General features: G+C 39.0%; 1 protein-coding gene across 1 annotated transcript; it reads right to left on the bottom strand.

The window, feature by feature from the left end:
• Positions 1–2,243: 2,243 nt before the first annotated feature.
• Positions 2,244–21,724, bottom strand: CEP97 (centrosomal protein 97kDa). Its single transcript, XM_014947218.1, has 11 exons — positions 21,435–21,724; positions 18,406–18,548; positions 16,882–17,040; positions 16,366–16,467; positions 15,921–16,034; positions 14,799–14,965; positions 13,348–13,512; positions 11,439–11,572; positions 10,173–10,926; positions 9,020–9,095; positions 2,244–8,308 (listed from the first exon to the last, which is right to left on the bottom strand). The coding sequence occupies exons 1-11, from the start codon at positions 21,487–21,489 to the stop codon at positions 7,592–7,594; spliced, it is 2,586 nt and encodes an 861-aa protein (XP_014802704.1). The 5' UTR covers positions 21,490–21,724; the 3' UTR covers positions 2,244–7,591.
• Positions 21,725–21,779: the final 55 nt, after the last annotated feature.

Genomic DNA, 21,779 nt, shown 5'->3' on the forward strand with positions numbered 1-21,779 from the left:
GCCCCCTCGGGCAGCTCTGCTGCATTCTCCACTCCAGGGACAGGCAGGAGCACAGCTCCCCACTGCCCCCAGGCAGTTCTGTTCCCCTTTGGGACCATCAGAAGCTCTTCCAGCTCTCACTCTCCCTTTTTCCACCAGAGGACCAGTGTGCCCACAGCAATCCCGGCCAAAGGCTGCCTGGAGCATATCCAGAGTTAAACACTGACCCTGCTACACCAGTGAAGGGAAAGCATCAGGCAACTATGAATGTGAGAAAGCAGGCGAGAAAGGTAGCTCACCTGTCCTGCTGGCAAAAGAGTGGCTACGTCATGGGCTTAAGACTCTCAGTATCTGTGAGTCAAGGCAGAGAATCAAAAACCAAATCTGCTGTAGAAAAAGTATTGAAATTGGGAACAAGCAAGCCCCAATGAGGAGAGGACAAGTGAATGATCTCCACCCCAGGGACCTCAGCTCAAGACGGCTGCGAACTGGGTTTGAAAATACAGGCTCCAATAGCACACGCGTTTGCCTTCAGAATCATAGAATCATCTAGGCTGGAAGGGACCTTTAGGGTCATCTAGTCCAACCATCCACCTAACTCTGATAAAAGAAACAAAAACAAAAACACAAAACCATGCAAAGAACCCCCCACATTATTAAACTATGTCTCTAAGCACCATTTCAACCCGTCTTTTGAAACCCCCCAGGGATGGTGCCTCAACCACCTCCCTGGGCAGCCCATTCCAATGCCTGATAAGCCTTTCCGTGTAAAAATTTTTCCTAATATCCAGCCTGAACCTCCCCTGGTACAACTTGAGGCCATTTCCTCTAGTCCTGTTGCCTGTGACTTGGGAGAAGAGACCAATCCCTGCCTCTCTACACCCTCCTTTCAGGTAGTTGCAGAGAGCCTTTAACTTCAAGTCGAAGGGTCTGTAGGAACCAGTGATGGAAGGAAGGAAAGAGTTCAAGTTGTAGAGCTTCTTGGTGTCTCCTGTTTCTCCTCAGGTCCCGCAGCCTCTACACAAATAAGCAGCAGTAACCTCCTCAGCTTATTTTCCATGCATTTCCCTCACCAGAAAACGTGTTGCAAGCTCTCAAGGGACTGGAGAACTTCAGCTGGTGTAACAAAAAACGGACAGGAAGAGACATCAAAGGCTGCTGCTTGAATGCCGTTAAGCACAATACTAACGGAACTGCCCTGGCTGCTAGACTTGCTGTTCCTCACAACCCCACATTGTTTGAGAATTGCTTTAAGATTTTGTAAGAGTTTATTGCTTTCAACCCAACACGTGAACAATTTCAACACAATTTGCACGGATTTTACGTTTTCCAGGGCATTCTTCATAATCATGGACTTCCCAGTTTTCATACAAATCAGAGTCTAGGAAGTCATAGGTCACAACTGGTTTCATCTGGGCATCCTGTACACAATTTTCTGCTTTATCTTCCTTTGTCCAATGTAGTCTCGCACATATCAAAAAGAGGAAGCAAACAGGATTTGGGCAAGGAAAAAGGGGATTTAAGCTACGCCCTGTTTTTCAAGTATCTTCACAGAAGAGCAAGAAGAGTCCCAACTAAAAACCTTGGCTAATTTCTTCAGTGTAATGTGAAGAGTTTAAAAACGCCCACTAACCTCCCTCTGTGAAATGAGAGTTAAGCAAAAGAAAGTGTGTGTGTGTTTGCTTGTTGGTTTTTTTTTCCACTTTTGGGATGACTGCCCTGCAGTGAAACATGACTTTCATACATGTCTGAGCTCCTGGACTGTTTGTCTGTTAAAGCCTGAAAGATGTTTAATTAGTCTTTGTTTATTTAAGCCCACAGCAGCTATATGACCAAACCAAAACAGCAGGAGAGGGAACAACATGCTTTGCAATTGTATTTTCTCTTGATAAGCCCATAGCCTTAATTTTCTTTCTAGAAAGCTCTGTAAATTAAAAGATGTGTTGGTACTCAGTAAACACAGTAGGGCATTAAGAAGATGAAAGGGAGGGCCAGTGACAGAAACAAAGGACTGCAAGTCACAAATACCAATTTCAGTGGCATCTACTCATCAATCGGTGTATAAATTTCGAGTACCCCACCACACTCGTACTATCTTCAGCACAAACAGTGGGGCACTGGGTGCCTCAGCTGCACCAAGTCATGAGTGCTAACGCTCACCTTGTCACACCTGCTTCGTACGTCTAAACCACCTCCAAAAGAGCCCTCCGATTGTAAGACAAGGACTACCAGCTGTAAGAGTCAGGATCAAGTACAAATTAACATTTTCAACAAACGTACAAATCATTTATTTAAAATTCAAAACTCAGAGGTACAAACAAAATATTTAAGAAACAATAAATCCAGAAATGTAAACACTTATAGAAAATATATGAACTGTACCAATTTAACCACCCACCATTCTTCACAGAAAACAGTGAGAAGCAGAAAGACAAATCAATGCCTAATTGTTTGTTTGGTTTTTTTTGTTTTGTTTTTCAGATTCTAGTTTAGAGGTAGAATACTAATGTGAAAGACTCCACAAAATTTAGTTCAGTAGAATTATGCTACAAGTAAATTTGGCCCGTATACTTATAAATGTAATGAAGCCAGAAAAGAAGTTTCTTATTGAGAGCTCTTATACAACAAAATTTGGCATGGCACTTTCCAAGAGATGAAGCACCTTTCCTGATAAATACTGTTTTACGCTTTTGCAAGTAAAGGATCCTGTGCTTTTTGCATTACCTGACAGAGAAAGCATTTAAAATAGGTAGAAAGTTCCAACTTTTTGGCAGGCTTATAAGAAAGCAAGTGTTTTTCAGTAACTTGTCCTAGAAAACCAAACTGGGAAAAAAATCTGTAACTATGAAAAAAGACTTAATGAATACTTGATGCTTACTTAATTTGGGTGGCACAGTCCTCAGGGGAAAAAAAGAAGGAAAAAAAAAAAAAGAAGTTAATACAACAGGAAAAAAAAGTCTCTTTTCCAATAGCTAAAAGCAGGGGAACTGACCAGTTTTTATATCTTAATGTCATTCAATCCGTCCTCACTAAATGCTACAATTCTATCCTCTCAGGAAGAAGTTTATCTGAGAGAGACACACTGTAACTTCAAGCCCAGTAAAAAGTAGTCTCAGGTAGTCTCAAAGGAATGTATCTTCCATTTTTTTGTTCATCAAACAACTGCTACAAATAGAAATTAAGATCGGAGTTCTTCAGACAATATATACAAGTTCATAAAAACAAGAAACAATTTGCAAGCTCAATGACATACAAACATTATTCAGAAAAAACCCTTGCTTTTTATATACAGACAGACTGGCTGCTAAGTGCATTATTTAAATTGCTGCATGCAATAGTAGACTACAGTTTGTTGAGGAACTTAACTATACACAAAATGTTAGGCTTCTGCAATTTAGTTTAACAAAGACTTTCTCAAGTATTTGCTGGAAGATATTTGTGTTTTAGAAGCAACAAATTAAAATTTGCAGTTTTAATGCCTTCTTGCTCTGTGGTGTAAGAACACTTCTGAAGAGGCAAATATGAAAAAATCCCAATTTAGACAGCCAGCTCGCAAAGACTCAATTTAAGCTCGACCCTGCTTCTTTTAAGGAAATGAAAGCAAAGAGTTAGGCTAACATTCAGTACCTTTTAAAAATCCAATCCTTGCCAAACGCACTTGGTTTACAAAATAGCACCACACAGGAATAGTCACCACAAAAAAAGACACGTTACAGTCGCTGCTTTCATTCAGCAGCTAAATCTCCCGTTCACTTAAATGACAGTTTTAGGTACTGAAAACAGAGTTGTGACCATTAAGTTCAGTTCATGGAAGAAGGCAGAAACGGAAATTTACTTACTGTCATTAATGAGGCATTGCCTTGTGTTTTTCTTTTGTAAAGAGAGTAATTGATACAATCCAAATACCTTAAAAAAAACCTTAAAATATAAAATGTGAACAAGCCTGCTTTCATGGTATTCTTCTCCTTTTCCAAATACCATTTGGAACAGCATCTATCAAATATTATATACAATAGAAAAAAATGCATTCTTCATTGCATGAAAGACTAAAATTTCTATAACCTATAAAAACAATTAGGAGGAAAATGAAATAGTAATCATAAAAGCGTTGGTGTTGCTATCACAGACTGAATCTGAAAACACAGACAAATGCATTTCCACCTTCTTCCTTGTCCCTGCCTTCAGAAAAGCAGGCAAAATACTGATTTTTGCCACAGAAAGAGGTCTGCATGTGTCAGCCACCTCATTTGGGGCAAAACTACTCATGTGGCACAGTTTGAATTGCTACTCTGAGTTATATTCAGCTGATTTTTTCTCAAGCAAATTAAAGAAGCACTTAAACTATTCTCACAGCAGAGCTGACAATACTCCCTGGCAAGTAACCATTAGTAATCTCTCCCGTCAGCACTGGAGGATCAGCCAGGGACAAAGCATAATGGACAAGCTTTCCTTCTACAAAGTACATTCTTCTGTTGAAGAATGTGAAGCCTTGCAAAATGAAAATGCTGAAAGACATACAATATTAATACAGGAAAATTTCAGACACGGATTTTCATATATTAGGCCTTCTGATTTCTTTATAAAATTTACATCATCTCCAGAGGGAGCTGTGCCTCCCTATCCAGGTAAAAGAATATTACATACCTAGATTAAGAAAAATTATACAGACAATTGAGTAAATGTTAAGCCCTATATGTATATTTCTATATCATGATTCTTTGAGAGCTCAAAATGGACTGAAAGAAGCCATTTTTAAGTATGCATCCAGTTTGATTTCTTATTTTTCCACTCTATGCCCCCATTATGTCTTTCCCTGTATGCCTTTTAATGGTCAAGATGAAAATATTTTGTGTATATACAAACTAATTACAGCTAACCTTGTAAAAAATAAGCTTCATCATTCTTTGCAATTTCTGTATATCTAGGCAACTCACCTTCTACACATGCAAGACACTTTTCAGAACATCAGAATAAAAATCTTTCATATTTCACAGCTTCCCCAAAATGGTAAGATAAAACTGATTATACGTTGGTACACACTTTGCTGTGCCTTCATAAAAATCAATTTTGGATGTACAAGTTCAAAAAAAGCCAACAGTTGACTTAGGCATTAGTTAAAATAAGTCTTCTTGTGTTTGTGTTTGAAAGCCCTAATAACAGAAGAAACATCAAGTAACATCTAGGGCGTCCATGAAAAATTGTTTCACTAAGTTTTTCCCCTTTGATACCTCCAAAATTAAAGTTGTTTCTCCTCTTTCCAATTCTGCAGCAAAAGTTACAATAATACAAAACAGCAAAATATATAGGGTCCCTTAGTGTCTTCAGTAAGTGAAACGTTATCCAGACAGTGGTCTAATTTCTCCCAGGTCTTACATATGCCTCAAAAGAGACCTTACTGTTTTGTTACACCCAACCACTGCCTCCACAGTGTAAGGTCCAATAACTGTTTCACAGACAAATCTTTTCTCTCCCAAACCCAAAGAAAGTCTCTTTAAAGCTTTACATGAGATTTTCCACAGTCAAAGAGCCAAAGCCTATGAACTGCAGAGATCTCCAAGCATAGCAGATTTAAATGTAAGCTGAGAAACCTTCAGAGGACAAGGGTACGATCATGTAGCCTACGAACTTCTTTGCACAGTTAATTAGATGTTGTGATACATTAATGCACCTGCACCACAATAGCCAAGCACATTCATGCTCTAATTATGACTATGGTTATGCTACAAACGTGCTGTAACTAGACTGAGTTAGAGAGTTAGCACGTTAAGAATCTACCACCTCAGTTGTTTGGGGTTTTTTAAAATGCTCTTATGTATGCAAGGCACAGTCAGATGTCAGCTTGATTGCAATGACAGCTCTTTTGAAAAGTTAATGCCCTAGAACTTATTCTTTTGGAGGTGGGGCAAAAGACATGATGGCTAATCCATACGCAGAGGTAAGCTTTATTCTTCCAAGGTGAACTTCACCAGTGGGTGGATGGCTGATACAAGTCCAATACACCATTTATGCTCTAAAAAAAGGATATTTTCAGGCCTCAAGCGGATGCTGGCCTCATGCCAAACTCCTAAGTAGTGATAAATTTCTGCTCTGAACCTAAAGTAGACAAGCAACCTAAGCTTTTACAAAAATTAAACTATTTTACATGGTAACGTAAGAGTCACTTTAAAACAGCACTATTTGATTTTAATCACACTATAGCATCAGAAGTCAATCTGTGGATTCAGAGAATTCTAATAGGCAAGTGTCTTCCCAGCTGAGAAGTTAATATTAGCAACCACGGAAACACTGTGCACGTTGTTCCAGTTCCAGTACACTTGCAAAATGCAGTATTAGCAAATTTAACTGACCCCTAGAAGTCACATCAACTTTTCCATTACAAATCACATAGCAAAACAGATTTCCCTTGCCACTTTTGTGGTGTACTAAGATACCTGATCTTTTTCCTCTAAAAAAACCACATAGCAATGGCTAGGCAAAATGCAAACCCTACTCCTTGCCCTAGGTAACTTAGCACGTTTGCCAGTTGGGAAGAAATACAGCTTTTTATCCACATCTAATTAGAATGTCAAATACTGGACAGAGAAAAAAAACCCAAAGCAACAGAGATGTCAAAAAACAGTTTTAAGTCATGACATTTACTTTTAGTATTTATACCTGTAGGTAGAAGAAGTTGTGATTCATCAAACACACTGTCTTGAAAGCAGATCCAAATCCCAAAATGGCATTAGCATCCTTGTGGAGGCAAAAGACACGTCACCAAGTCTGCTGCTGTAACCCAGCAGCGCAGGCTTGAAAACTATGTTCCCAAATTACATGCCCTTTTGAAATTCTTATTTAGTAAAGGCTGCTACTGGTTCCACTTTGAGTCTTACCTGAGAAAGCAGGGAAATTCAAACCCAGGGCAAACAAAGGTCAAAGTTAGTTTGAAGTTCCCTAAGGTCTGACTCCTGTAAGTCCTTGTTTCAGTGCACGTGTGAATGGCCTAATTCCTAGCCAGCAGCTTCAAGTAAAATGACAAAAAGAAGTTACTGACTTGCACACTGGTTTCATGGAATGCATCTTTGAAAGACTGACCAAATTACTCTTGTTAAAGTAAAAAAGAAGGCTGAAAGGCAACTGCTTTCATCTTTCTCATGAGGCTGTATCCATATGCACACACTTTGCTATATTGACTCCGTTTCTTCCCATATTTTTTCCTTCTCTTCGCAAAGTAAGAACTCAATCCCGATTTTTTTAAAAAAAAGAAAAATTAAAAGACTTACTAACACATTTATCAAAGTGAATGTACAGCAAACACACTCCCCCCAACAGCCCTAATCTTCAGAATTAATTTAATGGAAGCCAGTTGTTAGGAAATCAGTTTTATGTTTTAAAATAAAGTGCATAATGACTGTCACTGAGAACTTCACTGATTTCAGGTTAGCATAGTCAGTGTCAGTCCTCAGCAACATCAATAAAATATTAATGAAAACATATTAATGAAAACATACATTGTTAACATGAGTCAAAATCTGAAACAGCACACATGAAAAGTAAGTTTTGTACAAATGAGAAAAAGGAAAAAAAAAAGAAGATGAAATGGAACCCCTAGTCCATTTTGGAACTAAGCCTACTATACAGCTATCCCAACATGCAGCATCTGAAACGCGGAATCACAGTCTGTTTGCTTCCCATCTACTATTCCTGAATTCAGCTTGCAGCTTTCTGATGTCTGACTGATTTCACCTCGGGGATGAGAAGATGCATCTTCAGGGAGATCTACAGAGACAGCGTCAGATGAAGAATCTTGGCCTTCTGCTGAAAAAGTGACTTGTGGCCAGCTACTCTCTGCTTCATCATTGCAATTTGTCCCTTCATCAGCCTCTTCCAGCTGCTGAACAGATTTCAAATACTCTTGTATCAGTCCATTGTCCTGCTCGTTGCCAGAGCTCTCTTTACTTTGCCCACATTCCCCAAGGCTATCCTCTACATCTGAAGAATATGGGGAAACAGAATTGCCACATTGTTTAACAGTTTCCACTGAAAGAGAGCTCTCAGTTCCTTCTGTTAAACTCTTTTCAGAGCTACACAAGTCACCATCGTGAGTCTGATCAGCCATGGAAGAATGAAAACCAGAATCTGGGAACTGCAACAAAGACTTTTCCTGAAGAACGTCACTAGCTGGAGCTATCCAAGCAGAACTAGCATCTGGTGGGGTTTCTTGCTCAAGTGTGGATGATCGAATTGATGGTTCAGATGGACAGAACGTACTGGCTGAAGGCATCCCAGGTTGCCAAGTGGCACCTAAATTTTGTGTCACTGAAAGCTGCCATTGTTGAAGGGATTTAACCTGTAAAGCGTAGACAGAATTCCATTATGAAACACAATTAATAAAGCACTTTGATTTCTAGAGTATTTCTTGCAATCAGTAACAAAGCTCTGGTATAAAATTTAAGACCAAGTGAACTAGCAAAAGGTTCACTAGACCTTTAGGGAAAGTATGTTCTTCCCACTGTTAAATAATGGCTTTTAAACCTAGATGTCCCACACTGACAGAGCACACAAGCCTCCCAGTTCAAATGCCTGAAGAAAAAGGAATTTGCTCTTAAAAATAAAAAGGATGGGGAAACTTTATGAAATAACCCATGCTTAAGAAAACAATCAGTCTTATTTTCGGAAGAATAGCTTATTAGAAGATGTATTATAACTTTTCTACTTTAGAAATTAGTTGCTCACAAGCAACACAGCTTGACACCATTTCACTTGCCCTGGGCATCTAGGAGTCACATCATTCTTCATGCTTCTGCTACATTTATTTAGTTTCCTTTGCATTTTGTCCTCCTTCTTACACCAGGCTTTAATTTAGCTATAATTTAGCTATAATTGAGCCTTTTGTAACAAAACCAGTGTTATTGTGCTAATTCTTTCAGAAGCATTCAGATGCTATTTTCCTCCAGAATTGGAAAAAATTAACCATATTGACTGTCTCTTCAGGATCTACAGTATGAAATAATGCCTTTCAAATTTACATGTTAGCAGAAAGAGGATTAAAACTATTTACCTGGTTCCAAAGAAATCTGACAGCTTCCTCCTGTACAAGGCTCTGAATCTTATCTTCTTCTCTTTCTTTTCTTAGCCTGCAAGAAGACACATCCAAATTTATGCAGCTTAAATAAGCAACATTTGGGTAACAAGATCAACAAGGATACATAAAAATACCTACTTATATAACAGCACTCTTGAAAGATACAACAGAGCCTAACATTAAGACATTACTGCAGTCTGGCTTGCCATCAATATCCAGCTGCTGACTTCAAGTTTCTTTTTCAGAGTTACATTAAGATTCTGCTTCCTTTTGCTGCAGCACATTTATTGACTTGCTAATACTTAAAGTGTGTTTTTGTAAACTGAACCCGAGCTCTTCATTTTAAATAGACATGCTTCTTTATCCTGCACAAAGGAACTAACCCAAAATAGCGCTGCTTCTTTTCAAATTACGCTCTCCCCAGCTGATATCACTTGGAAGTAGGCATGATGTGTAAGCATTGGGTGCTTCTAGAGGTTCACTATGGGCTCAACTTGATTCAAAGAACTTTTGTCTCTTGTGACAGTAAAGGAACAGAGCCTGTCAGACTGCCAGTTCTCAGGCTGATTCTGAAAGATAGTAACTAAATCTGCCATTTATAACTTACATATTGAGGAACTTTGATAATCATCTCCTCCAAACATGGGTTCATAGGATCCAAAAAACACCAGAACCAAGCACAAAATTGCATTTTAAAATTGCATTATGCAAGGCAGAGAGGGAATCCTCCTTTTCATCAAATAACAGAGAAACAACACTCAGTATCTTAATACGGACACTTAACTTACACACTCTGCAATTGCTAGGAGACAAGCAAAAAAAAGTCACATTTAGCAATTTCTATTTTGGTTATGCACTGAAATATGCAAGTCCTGCTAACAGAGGAATAGAAAAAATTATTCTAACCTAACCTGCTCATAGAAGGCAGTTAGAGTATGAACAGCTATATGCATAACTGTGCTTACCTTACAGGAAGCAATCCTCCACTGTAATCACAGTTTTATATTACCAATGCTAGGTTCTATGATGAGTAGTTACATCAAGACCCATTTATACCAGTTCTGAATTATCCTGGAACGATGGTTAAATTCATTCAGATTTGAAAGTACAAAGTGTGACCTGAACTTACTTTTCTATTTCATCAGTTAAGCAAATGATGTGCTCCTGCATTCTGTTTAGGCGAATTTCATACCGCACTTCCTTGGCTCGGGGATGGTGGTTCCTTGTGTAAAATCCTCTCCAGCAGGCTTGAAGCTTTGTAGCTGCTTTATTCATTCTTTGCAGTTCAGCTGCACCTTGATCAACGACAGCTAATGAATCAGAACTTTCTCCTGCCATCTGGTCAGGACAGGGAGCTGTAACTCCTGATTTAGTACCTACTGAGGTGCTGGGGTGACCGTGCAGAACTTGTCCTTCAGAGGGTGCTGAAGAGTTGCTAGTATTGGCAGTCAGGACAGCTTTTACTGGGTTAGAAGGTGGAAACAGCATACCCTCTTTGATATTTTCTTGAGTTTCCACATTTCCCACTGTTTTGTTGGAGTGCTCTGTTGTAACACATGAAGTTCCTTGCTTGTTAGCTGTTTCTCCACCGTTAACATCTCTCACACATTCAATCACTGTATCAGCATCTTCTAGGCCCAAATTGATTCCACGTAGATTCAGGTCTGAAGTAGGAGACACTGGAGACAATCCTGAAGCAACTGGCATGAAAGTAGACTCTGAGGACAAAAGGCTGCTGTTCAATTTGTCTTCATCTGTCTGTATATCTTCAAGGTATAGCTCCTTGCGAAGACTTCTTTCAAGAAGAAAAGTGTTCGTCACTGCATAGGAATGATCACCATTTGCACTTGGTCCAACCCAAGAATTCCTCTGGACAACAGGCTCTATTCGAAAGGAAAGCAAGCCACATTCAAAAGTGTCACAGTATTTCAGTAACGTATTTTCTTCCTTTCTTTCATAGGGATTCACAATTTGTTTTAGATAGTTAGAATCTATGTGTGTAAGATCTAAAAAGGTTGTAATGATAAGCATTATTTCAATATAATAAGGACAGTAACTACTAATCACAGTAACATTTAAAAATCTTGCAAATACTGGGTACAGTAAATTGCACAAACTGTCTCTCCCTGGAGAAGTTAAACTTTTATCAGATGGAACAGTCAAACTAGCAACTCTTCAGTTTATTGGACCGTGTTTTTCACCTAACAATCTTACCTGCATTTCAAGACATGAATAACCATGGAATGTGATTTTAGAAAACAAAGTATTACTCAATTAAGATCAACAGAATAAAATAACAACAGGGTCTTGTTTCGAAATTCTCTCCACAAAATTATCTATGTTCAAAAAAATATCTATTTTCACATTAGATCACAGGTGCAGATTAGCTTCTTACCACTTTCAAGAACTATCTGTGGTGGCTGGGCTGGACTGTTGTGTTCGTAACTAACTGGCAGTGTTTTGTTGGGAGTAGAAGATGCAGGTGGTCCTTCATTTTGGTTCTGATGCATCAGCTGCCTCTGGTGAAGCCTAAGCACAGAGTTCCAAGAGATTTTATACTTCTTTCAATTTTTTTTTGGTACAGAAGACATCTAAAAGAAACTATCAACTACTTTAAAAGAAACAAGTGGTCAAACCATTCTAAAACAGGAGGCTAGTTATGCAGATCCCTACACCTAGAAGACACTAACAGGACTACTCACAAAGTAGGCAACTGCACAGACTGCTCCCGTTGCCCTTCCTCCAGCCCATTTTTCTTCATTACATGTACCAAAACAAAATAAGAAATCCAAAATGCAAATCTGACTATAGACTAAAAACCATGAAGTATTTCTACACACAAAGGAGGCATGCAGATATTTTAAATGTATGCTGCAGGATACGTTATCTTTGTATGTGTAGAGGAGTTTGAGGAATAGAGGGAGTGTCTTTTACATTTGAAAAAAAAACTGAATGAAGGAAATGGTATGCCTATTACTAAAGGGCCAGATCCTGATATGAATCAACAAACATTGCCAAAAACATAAAATCATCCTTTACAAATTGAGAAAATACACAGGTTGTTTCAATCCAGCTAAATTTAAAGATCATGAGGTAGAGGTCAGCAAGTTAAACTGCCTTAAAAATCATATATGTGTATATGTATATATACGTGGGTGGGGGTTCTGGGGGGCTGTCTTTTTGGTGTGGGTTTTTCTGCTTGCTTGTTGGGTTTTCATTTCGTTGGCTTGTTGTTTGGTTTGTTTTTCTTTAAATTTTTAAACAGTTATATTTGGCGAGCCAAATTCCTGATTTTTCCCCATAAACATCACGTGAATGTCAGAGCACTTAATTGGAAATTCCAGTGTCAATATGCTTTTATTGTACCTTCTCCTCTGAAATGGCCCCAACATTTCTATAATTTCCTGCTGAAGATCAATCTACACTGACAAAGCATGAAGTACCTCCTTCAAGATGCTTTGGTTCAAATCCCTTTTGACAAGACACCACCCTTCTGCTTACCACAAGGCTTTTGTTGCCCAGCTTCCTACCCACACTACACCATTTAAGTGGCCTGATCAGCATAAAACTGAGTCTTGGGCTCCGATCTTTCTGCAAAAAGAGTTTGTCGATAAGTCCTGGGGAATAGAGATAACTTGCATTGTTACATTTTCTGGCTTTTAATCCCAATTAGTTCACCTTTTCATGGGAGGAAAGTACATCATGGTAACTCTCCTCATCTGCTTGCATAGATCTTAGGAAAACAGCTGCTGCTGGCAGAACCAGCAGGCTCCATTGAGGCCTCTGCTGACAGACCCAACGTGTCACATACAGAGATTGTCAAGTGCATCACTGGGAGCAGTGTCTCTCAAAGAACAAGCTTAACTTTAAAACCAAGGAAGAACACGCTAACAACAAAAAGGTAGCCAAAACACCACTGTACCACAATAGTCTTCGTTTACAATTAGAACACAAGTTAATCTAAGATCCTTTTTGAGGTTTTCCTCACTTTCTCTGTGGCAAAAAAAAAATAATAATCTCAGTAGGTAGTTTATTTCAATCAAACGGTCCTAACACAAATCACCTTCAAACAGATCACAGACTGAAAAATACAGATAATTTGCCCCTGGATGGCCCAGCAGGCAGGAAACCCCTCCTGCTGCTGCTGTCTTGCCTCTCATTTCCCGCTAGGACACATCCTGTACCTCTATCACTCTTCCCACCTCCAGCCCTCACAGTTGCTTTGAAAGACTTAAAAGCAAGTCTTATATCTAACATATGAGACATATAATTATATTCTCAATTGAGAAACAAGAAGTTCTTACCTTTGCTTACTCAGTATTTTTTCCAGTTTGGCATCCTCTTCGGTCTGGAGACCGTATGTAGATATAAGAGGACAAACAGTAGCCAAGTACTGGACTAGCTGAACATGCTGCCCAGGTCGATATGATCTTCCTTTACCTTGACTGTAGAGCCATTCTGCCTTCAAACTGTTAGGAAGGGGGAAAATTGTCACCATTAATGCATGGCATAAAACCCCTTAACTCTCTTTTGATTACTGTACTTCTAGTGGGTACCTAAGAGCTGATCTACAAATCTAATCAAAACTTGGAACACATGCAGTGCCCAGAGGAATTGGGAATTTCGTTACTAGAATAATGAATAAAGTGTTCCCTCACATAAGCATTGATGAAAAAAAAAGCCTCTGACTAAAACTGTGCAGTGCCTGCTTTATCTGTGTGCAGTCTTTGAGCACTGAAAACACATTTGTGTCAATGAATTTATCAGCAAAGCTTTCACGGAAACAGAAAAGTTCACACAAACATGCAGAATAGCCACAGGGAGCAAATCTTGCCGAAAACATTCAACAACTGAAATCTGTTTTTAAATTAAATGCTCTTCAGTCTGAGAACATTTAGTATAGTATATTTAAAATAATTATATATTGTATAATTAATGTAATACATAGTTAATACAGACAACCCCACTAGTAATTTTAAAAGTTTCTAAAATTCTTACAGGCAACGTTTTAGGTAAGTCTGTTTCGGTGAAATAAACAGAACTGGTTTACCTTTGACCAAAAAGACAGCCTTTTATTTTAGTAATGGCAAAAAAAAAAAAAAAAATCATCAATGTCCTGGACTACATTAATGTATTGGACTAGAATGTGTTTATACTGGATAATATTTACGTTGGACTGTTCTGATGTCAAGAACTTTAAGAAGTAATCTCTGCTGTCATACAGATATAGTGATAGAATGACCACAGTGATACAGTAACAAGTGACTTGAGTAAAATAGTATTTGACTAATGACACAAAAAATGCCAAATCTAGAAATGCATGTGCAAATCAGGCCCTTCATAGAAGGGCACATTTGAGCTTCCTCGAAGATAACAGCTTTAATATCTGCTGATTGTCTCATTCTGCAAAGTAAAAGACACTGTAAGCTTTGAAGAGACTAACAGTTCATTGATAAATTGCTACCCCAGTTTTGCTTTGTAAAAGTGCTGCTGTGAGCTGAGTAACAAAACAGAAGCTTAACTTTATACTTCTACTTAAATAAACTTGCGATCTTACATAATAATTTCAGTGTAACAGATGAAAAATATAGCAAAACCAATAATGTTAATTGGCTTGTATTTCATATGGCCATTAACAAAACAAACAGAATTTCAGATCATTAGCACTTATCTTTGTTTTTATTACATAAAAATGCAATTTCAGCTTAGCCAAACTTTACTTAACAATTTTAGAGCATTAATACTATTATGTCACCTTTCCTTCTGAGAAATCACGTATCCATCAAGAACTTTAAGGTTTAGACACCAGCTGACAATATATGGCCTGTAGTCAAAGCCAGGGATAGATGGTGTGGCCATCACACAAGGATTGTTCATAATTGATAACTGTTCCAATTGATGAAGAGAGGCCAGGAAAGAAACCTTGAGAAAACAAGATATATTTGTTAACTGAACAGAACCTATTAAATGCTTACAGAATGTACCACATCTTCCCTAGTTAAAGCTAAACATCTCACACAAAACAACATAAATACAAATACACTGAAAATCACATTTGCTGTTTGAACATGACCAATTTCAAAGGGCCTCCTATCAACTACTGCCATTTTCTCATTAATTGTCCTGCAGGTACTACAGTCCTTGAAAAGTATTAGCTTCTATTAAACTCTAGGAATAGGGCTTTATGTACAGGAAGGTATAGTATTTTTATGATTCCAATGCACTACGAGGGGTGTTGAAATTTTGACCAAACAATGGCAAGCTAAAAAGTTAGAGAAACACTGTCCTGTTTTGAAGAGAAACACATTACCGAAATAAGATTTGTCTTCTAACAGGCAAGTCCAACTGACAGTTTTGGCTGCTACTTATATTTCAAAAAACCCAACAAAAAGATAAAGACAAAAATCACAGGCAGAATATTTGTTTCTCTTCGATGGTGTTTGAGAAATAGATAAAATAAGACACAGGCCCAAAAACCTACAGCTGTAACAAGCGTAATTCAAACATGTGTTCTAAACACAGCAGCTGCAGAACCCTTCTGCAGCAGTCAATGAGCTCATTTTTGAACCTTCAGACAATCATGAAAAGCTCTCTATGAATTTAATCCTTAAAGTATTCTTCTGATATCCTTGAGTAATATGAAAACATAAACCAAAAAAGGCAAAGTTTCTTTCAAGGACAAATTTTAACAGGTACTACCTAGCTTGTGCAGCCAATGCAAGTATAGTTATTACATATAAAGTATTAAAAGTCACTTCTATCAACATGGGTTGTTTCAAAGAAGAGAGCCCATTTTCAGTTACATGCTCAGAAGAATTCTCCAATCATCTGCTTTCAGTTTACCTAAAGACTAGGTGATATATCTTCTATATCTTACCTCATTTAAGTCTCTGATTTCATTTTCTGCCAAAGAAAAAACAGTCAGATTCTGAGGTAGGCAAACAGGGGCAGTGCGAAGCGAAGTTATAATATTTCCATGTAGCAACAGAGTCTATAAAATAAAAATATGTGGACAAAATTTACGTCTGATCAAAACCTCATATTTTTTGTTCAGGCAACCCCTGCACAATGCACACAAAAGAACTACAATTAAGGCTTTTCAGTATCATCAAAATTATTTTTCTTTATTCCAGCAAGGAAAAACCAATTTTTAAATCTTGTCATTTTAAAATGCAGAACTGAAGTATAGTCACAGTTAAAAAAATGCTTCCCTCTAGAAATTATAGTGTTTGAATAATTAATGCTTTAAAAGGCAGCAATTTTCAAACCAAATTTCTTTATGCGAAGAATGTAACAAAGAAAAGAGACAAAATAACATCTACCTTCAGCGATGTAAGCTTGGAGAGATCACCTAATTGAGCTATGTTATTGTCTGACAAATCAAGATGCTGAAGAGATAGACAGGAATTGATTTGTTCAATGGCCTACAAAAATGAAAATGTCAATTACTCACAGTAATTCGTTTTTAGTCATTAAATAAAATCAGGTATCAATAATTATCAATTATGTTAAAAACAAAACCAAAACAAAAAACCCACCAGATAAGTAACCGAAAATGAAAATCATGTTTTTCCAGTTTCTTTTTAAAGATGACAATTCTTTTCCAATTTTGGGGACTATTTCCCAGTTCTCATTACATTTTGGTACCAAACTTTTTACTGTTTTTCCTAGAAAATTTCTGTGCAAAATTTGCCCTCTTCTATTTCATAAACCAGAAGACACAAAACTTAAACATCTTTTCCAATCAAACCTACAAACGTATTAAGATTTTTCTGCAGCATTTTCCAAATTTTCACAACACCAGATTCTTCAAAATGTGTAAAGACTAAACACATTACCTTAAGGTTATTTCCTGCCAAGTTCAGCCATTCCAGGTGCACCAAATCCTTCAGCCCTTCCACATACCCAATACTATTATGAGGCAAGTTTAGCACCCGGAGCTTAGTCAGTTTTGCTACACCCATCATTCGCACCAAACGGTTGTTGGCTACGGAGAGCTGCAGGTTGACACACAAATAAAAGAAAGAGTTTTAACTTTTAAACTGCATGGCCAGTATAGGCTTTTATTTTTAACGGTTAAAAAAAATCTAATCCAACAGGAACTACTTCAATCTGTGTATTCAACTTCAAGCAAATAAGACAGACACAAAAGACTGTAAGAGCCAGGAAATAAATTACTGATGAAATACAGTAGTCTTCACAACTCACTTGCAAACTTAAGAGGAAATCTCCATATCAATGGGTAAATAAAATGAATGAGGAATTGTATCACATGAAAATAAGATTTTAAAATCAGAACTGCCAAATCATTGTGCAAATTGTTGCACCATTCCTGCTGTAAGATCATACTTACTGTCAACATGGCAGAGGTCAAAATACATTTCACATGATTCTCAAAAAAAAAAAAAAAAAAAAAAAGGTCCTGTGCTAACAGGACTGTAAATCATGAACTTTTTAAAGGATAAATCCTGATGAGACATACAAATTAATAACATGACCGCCAAGATGGCAGACTGGTGAATATTTGTTGTAGCAACAAACCCAACCTCTTCCACCTCTTGGAGAAACAGCTTGTCTCTAGAAGCATTTAGGTGACTTCAAGTCTGCCTGGAGGCACGTTCAGTGATATTTAACACAGACTTTTACAGCTTTGCCTCAGAGAGATTAATACTCTGATATCTGATATTTGTGAGCACCATGCACAGGCTAATGTTAGCGATAACACTGTTACCACTAATACCCTCATGAACTTAAATGACTGCTGCTAGTATTAAAATTAAGGATAAACACTAGCAATGTCAGGGCCTACATGAATCAATATGTTAACAAGACTGCATAGATACCTCCCAGATCGCTTTTTTTTTATTATTCATTTGCTATTTCTATTTTAACCTAATCCACATGGCTTTTTTTTTTTCTTCTTGTAAATTAAGGCTACTAATCCTCTTCCTTTGTGAAAAGTTCTGAAAGCCAAATGAGAGAGGCCTGTATGTATGCCTGTGTGTTGACAAATTACACAGAGCAAAGATAAAACAAAGTTATTTTTAAGGTTACAAAGCTCAATTATTCAAAAGCTAAGCTGTATCAAAATTTGGGTTATCTGTGACTTTTCTAAATGTTCTTATGACACACTCCCCATGAGGATTTATTTAGTTCACTAGTAAAACAGCCTCCTCCACTATGAACTGTACAGCTACACTGAAAACAAAGCTTTCTATTTTAGTTAGCCATTATTTGTTTTCCTATGAAGACAGTAACTGCTGACTTGCTTCAATTGCCTAATACGGCCTTAAAGGAGAAGTATTTTAATTAGCATCACAAAACCATTATTTCACAGCAAAATCAAATCAAGCAAAACTGACCTGCATCAGATTCCTGCATTTCTCCAAGTGTTCCAATTTAATTATCTGGTTTTTGTCCAGAATCAGAGTGTGAGTATCAGCATCACAGGGTAAGGTTGGACCCAGTTTTTGCAATCCTTGACCTGAGCAGTTGACTACCAAACCTTAAAAGAAAAATGAGAAGAAAATAAAGAGCAATGAAGTCAATGCTTTATATATGAGAACATGTACTGAAAAAGCAAAGCAAGACAAACAGCTTTGTTTTATAATGCATGCAGCCAATTTGCAAATGCAAGTTAACTTTCTTTTCCATGTAAAACGGAAGCAAATTACTTCAGATCAAGCACATTAGAGTAATTTATCCAGATACTGGAAGATATGAATTTCAGATCCCATCCCAATAAAGAATTCTGGCAGAATTCTGGCAAAGTCAGTAACAGATCCTCTGAAGTGGGAAGCCGAGCAAAACTTAAGCAGCTAAATTTAAAGGGTGATCCTCAAAGCCCCAGTTTTCAAGAGCCCCTAAAACTTTAAATTCTTCAAAGATTTTAAGTTTTGAGCAGCCTGACAACTACCTATCTATGTGAAGGCACTCTATCTAAATTCCTGCTTATAGGCAAACCCAGAACATGCCTAGCACACATCTGTAGGACCACACTTCAGAAACAACAGCAACCACACTTGTTACTAATAAAAAAAAACAAAACGGGGAGGAGTCTGGGAAAAGGGTTAGCAGCATCCATCCTTTCACCAATCACAATGTGGGAAACCCCATCAGGATGCAAAGCTACAGACTTCACCTTCCTGTAGAGTTCCATCAAACACCCTGCTAAAGCATTTGAAGACTTGTAAAAGTGAAATGCGCATGTGACAGTCCTCAGCCAGAGGCAAATAAACAACTTTATCATGAACAAGACCTCATAAAGCTCAACCATTTAATAAAACCCTGCATTTTTCTCTTTTTCTTTCTCTGTATTTCAAAGGGAAAATATAATTAGCCTTTCTTTTTTTGAAAGTGATTTCTAGGTGCAAACTCAAAGCAAAGATTTCAGCCTGTGAAACCAAAACTGACACCTCTCTGTTGTCAGAAGTTGGATGCTTACACTTCAGAGAAGAAACAAACTTAAGATTCAAGCCTCCCTTTAAAGCTTCCTATCAGATATTATAAGACATGCTCCCTTTCAGCAGTATTGCTGCTGCAAAACCTAATCTTAACTATTTGGGTAACTTATTGGGTAGGGAATGCGTGCAATTCAGAGTCAAAGATTTCACTCCAGGACTTCACTGGCTGAATTCTTGAGTGCATCTTGCCTTGGGATTTTGGTGCTTGTGTCACCAAATTGTATTGATAGGCTAAATGTCCCATATTCCAGTAAAGTACCTAGTGAAAAGTCAGAACAAAGAACCCACTCATATAGACATGCTACGGTGCTGGTGATATTTGGGCAGGAGCAAATTGGAACTAGGCTAGCATATAATTTAATATTGGAACACACAGTTAAAGTGTTCCATGCAAAAACTGTTACTATATAAAATAAAAAGGAAAACATTTGCTGTCTACAGAGAACTTGAATCACTGATACCCACACTGACACCTGCTAATAATAATTCTCATAAATTAAGCCTCTGCTGTGTGTTTTACACATATACACCGTTCTAGTGCTTGCTCTTACCTTACTATCTGCTCAGTAAATAATGTTGCCTTTTGCAGCAGAATAGTGTTCTCACACTAACATGCACTATATATTAATATTCTTACAGTTTGCAGGCTTTTAGGGTTTAGCTATGATACAGTTGGAGGAAACATTTTTGGTGTACCATTTTGTCAACTAGAGAATACGCTCTTCTAAGAAGCTTCTCTGATGACATTTATTACATTTCCATTACTTCTCAAATTCACAGCCACCCAAAGAGCTCTGAAGAACAGCAATGAAGAGTGAGCAGTACCAGAAACAGTTACACTCCTGTCTTTGCACGTTCAGCAAGAAGGTACTGCATGTTTCTAACTTAAGTAGCCACCTCTGCAACCACTTGGTCATTTTAACTAAACAGAAAAATTTTGCATCTGCCTATTTATCTGAGCTCGTGTTATGAAAATTCGCCAGTGGCCTATGCTAACCGAGGAGAGAGAGGCTAGAACCCACAGCACAGAATTACAAGGGGGTCTGTCCTTCTCCTCCTTATGACAAGCTGGGGTCCTTTAGTTTGCTCGCTTAAGCATGACTATTCAGTATACAGTATGAAAAATACATATATATCTTAAGAAAGTTAATACAATTTTATACTATAAAGACTCATTGGTATAATACTTTGGGAATGAGATTTTCCTAACAGGCTGTCAGTACTCAAGAAAATGTTTCAGAATTGCTTCTTACTCATTTAGCAGCTACATACATTAATAGACCTCGGAAGCTCACAATTCTTCCTTAAGGTTCTGCTCACTCACAGAGCCTTTAAGCCTTCAAAGCCGGACTTACAATATTATACCTCATCGTCCTCTCAGACGTTGGGGGGGGGGCAAGAAACCCACATCCTCAGAGGAGGTGAGGTCTCCCAAAGACCTTTCTGCCCTCCGCCGCAGGAAGAAGGGGCCTTATATCAGCTCTCGGCCTACCTTCTACAAGGCTGCGGGCAAATCCCTCCTTAGGGGCCCGGGCCTCAGGAGGACAGCCCCCTCCGCCCGTGCCCAGAGCCAACCCCGTTGCTAGGCGGCGATCCCCCCTCCTTAGAGCGGGCTGTCCCGACCGCTTCCAGCGCCCCTTGGGGCCCTCAGGTGCCGGCCATAAGCGAGCAAAAACACGTAAAGGGGAACAGCCGAGCCCCCAGCCCCGCGCCCCACATCGCGGGCCGCAAGGGCTGTCGGGATTTGTAGTCCAAACCCCGCGCCAGTCACTGACGCGCGGTCCGGCTCGCACTACAGCTCCCAGGGTGCGCTGCGCGCCCCCCGCGGCACACAACGGAGACCCAAACAAAACCCCCACCGGCCCCCGGCAACGGCATCCCGGCCGCGCGCTCCCCAGAAGGCCCACTGAGTTCGGCGCTTCCCTTACCGCCTCCAGCCGGGGAGACAGCCTCCGTCCTGCCCGCAACCGCCGTCGCCGCCATGATTCCCGCTTGCCGACGCTACCAGGCAACCGAAGGCTGGGCGGGAAAACCGTGCCTTTTGTTCTCGGTAAGATGGCAAGTCTCGCGCACGGGGCGGCCCGGCGGAATTTGAGCCGGACAGCGGTAAAGCCCGGCCGGTGTGAACGCTCCCGTCAGGACCCCCGTCCGCCCGCCGCCCCTCCGGCCGGGCAGCCGCTACCCTCCCGCTCCCCTCCCGTCAGCCCCTGCGCGGCGGGGGCCCTCCCGGCGTGCTGCGCGCGGCGCACGGAAGTCCAGCTTCGCGTCACCGT

Source organism: Calidris pugnax, unplaced genomic scaffold (assembly GCF_001431845.1).
Source record: "Calidris pugnax isolate Ruff unplaced genomic scaffold, ASM143184v1 scaffold95, whole genome shotgun sequence".
Classification (NCBI taxonomy): Eukaryota; Metazoa; Chordata; class Aves; order Charadriiformes; family Scolopacidae; genus Calidris; species Calidris pugnax.

What these genes read in the sequence shown, in the direction of transcription:
- CEP97 (XM_014947218.1), bottom strand. Translation starts at nt 21,489, where the DNA reads ATGGCGGCGACGGCGGTTGCGGGCAGGACGGAGGCTGTCTCCCCGGCT. An exon ending in TGTCTCCCCGGCTGGAGGCG is followed by an intron (nt 18,549 to 21,434) that starts GTAAGGGAAGCG and finishes TTTTCTTTTAAG; the next exon opens with GTTTGGTAGTCAACTGCTCA. An exon ending in AAATCAGAGACTTAAATGAG is followed by an intron (nt 14,966 to 15,920) that starts GTAAGATATAGA and finishes TGTTTTCTCAAG; the next exon opens with GTTTCTTTCCTGGCCTCTCT.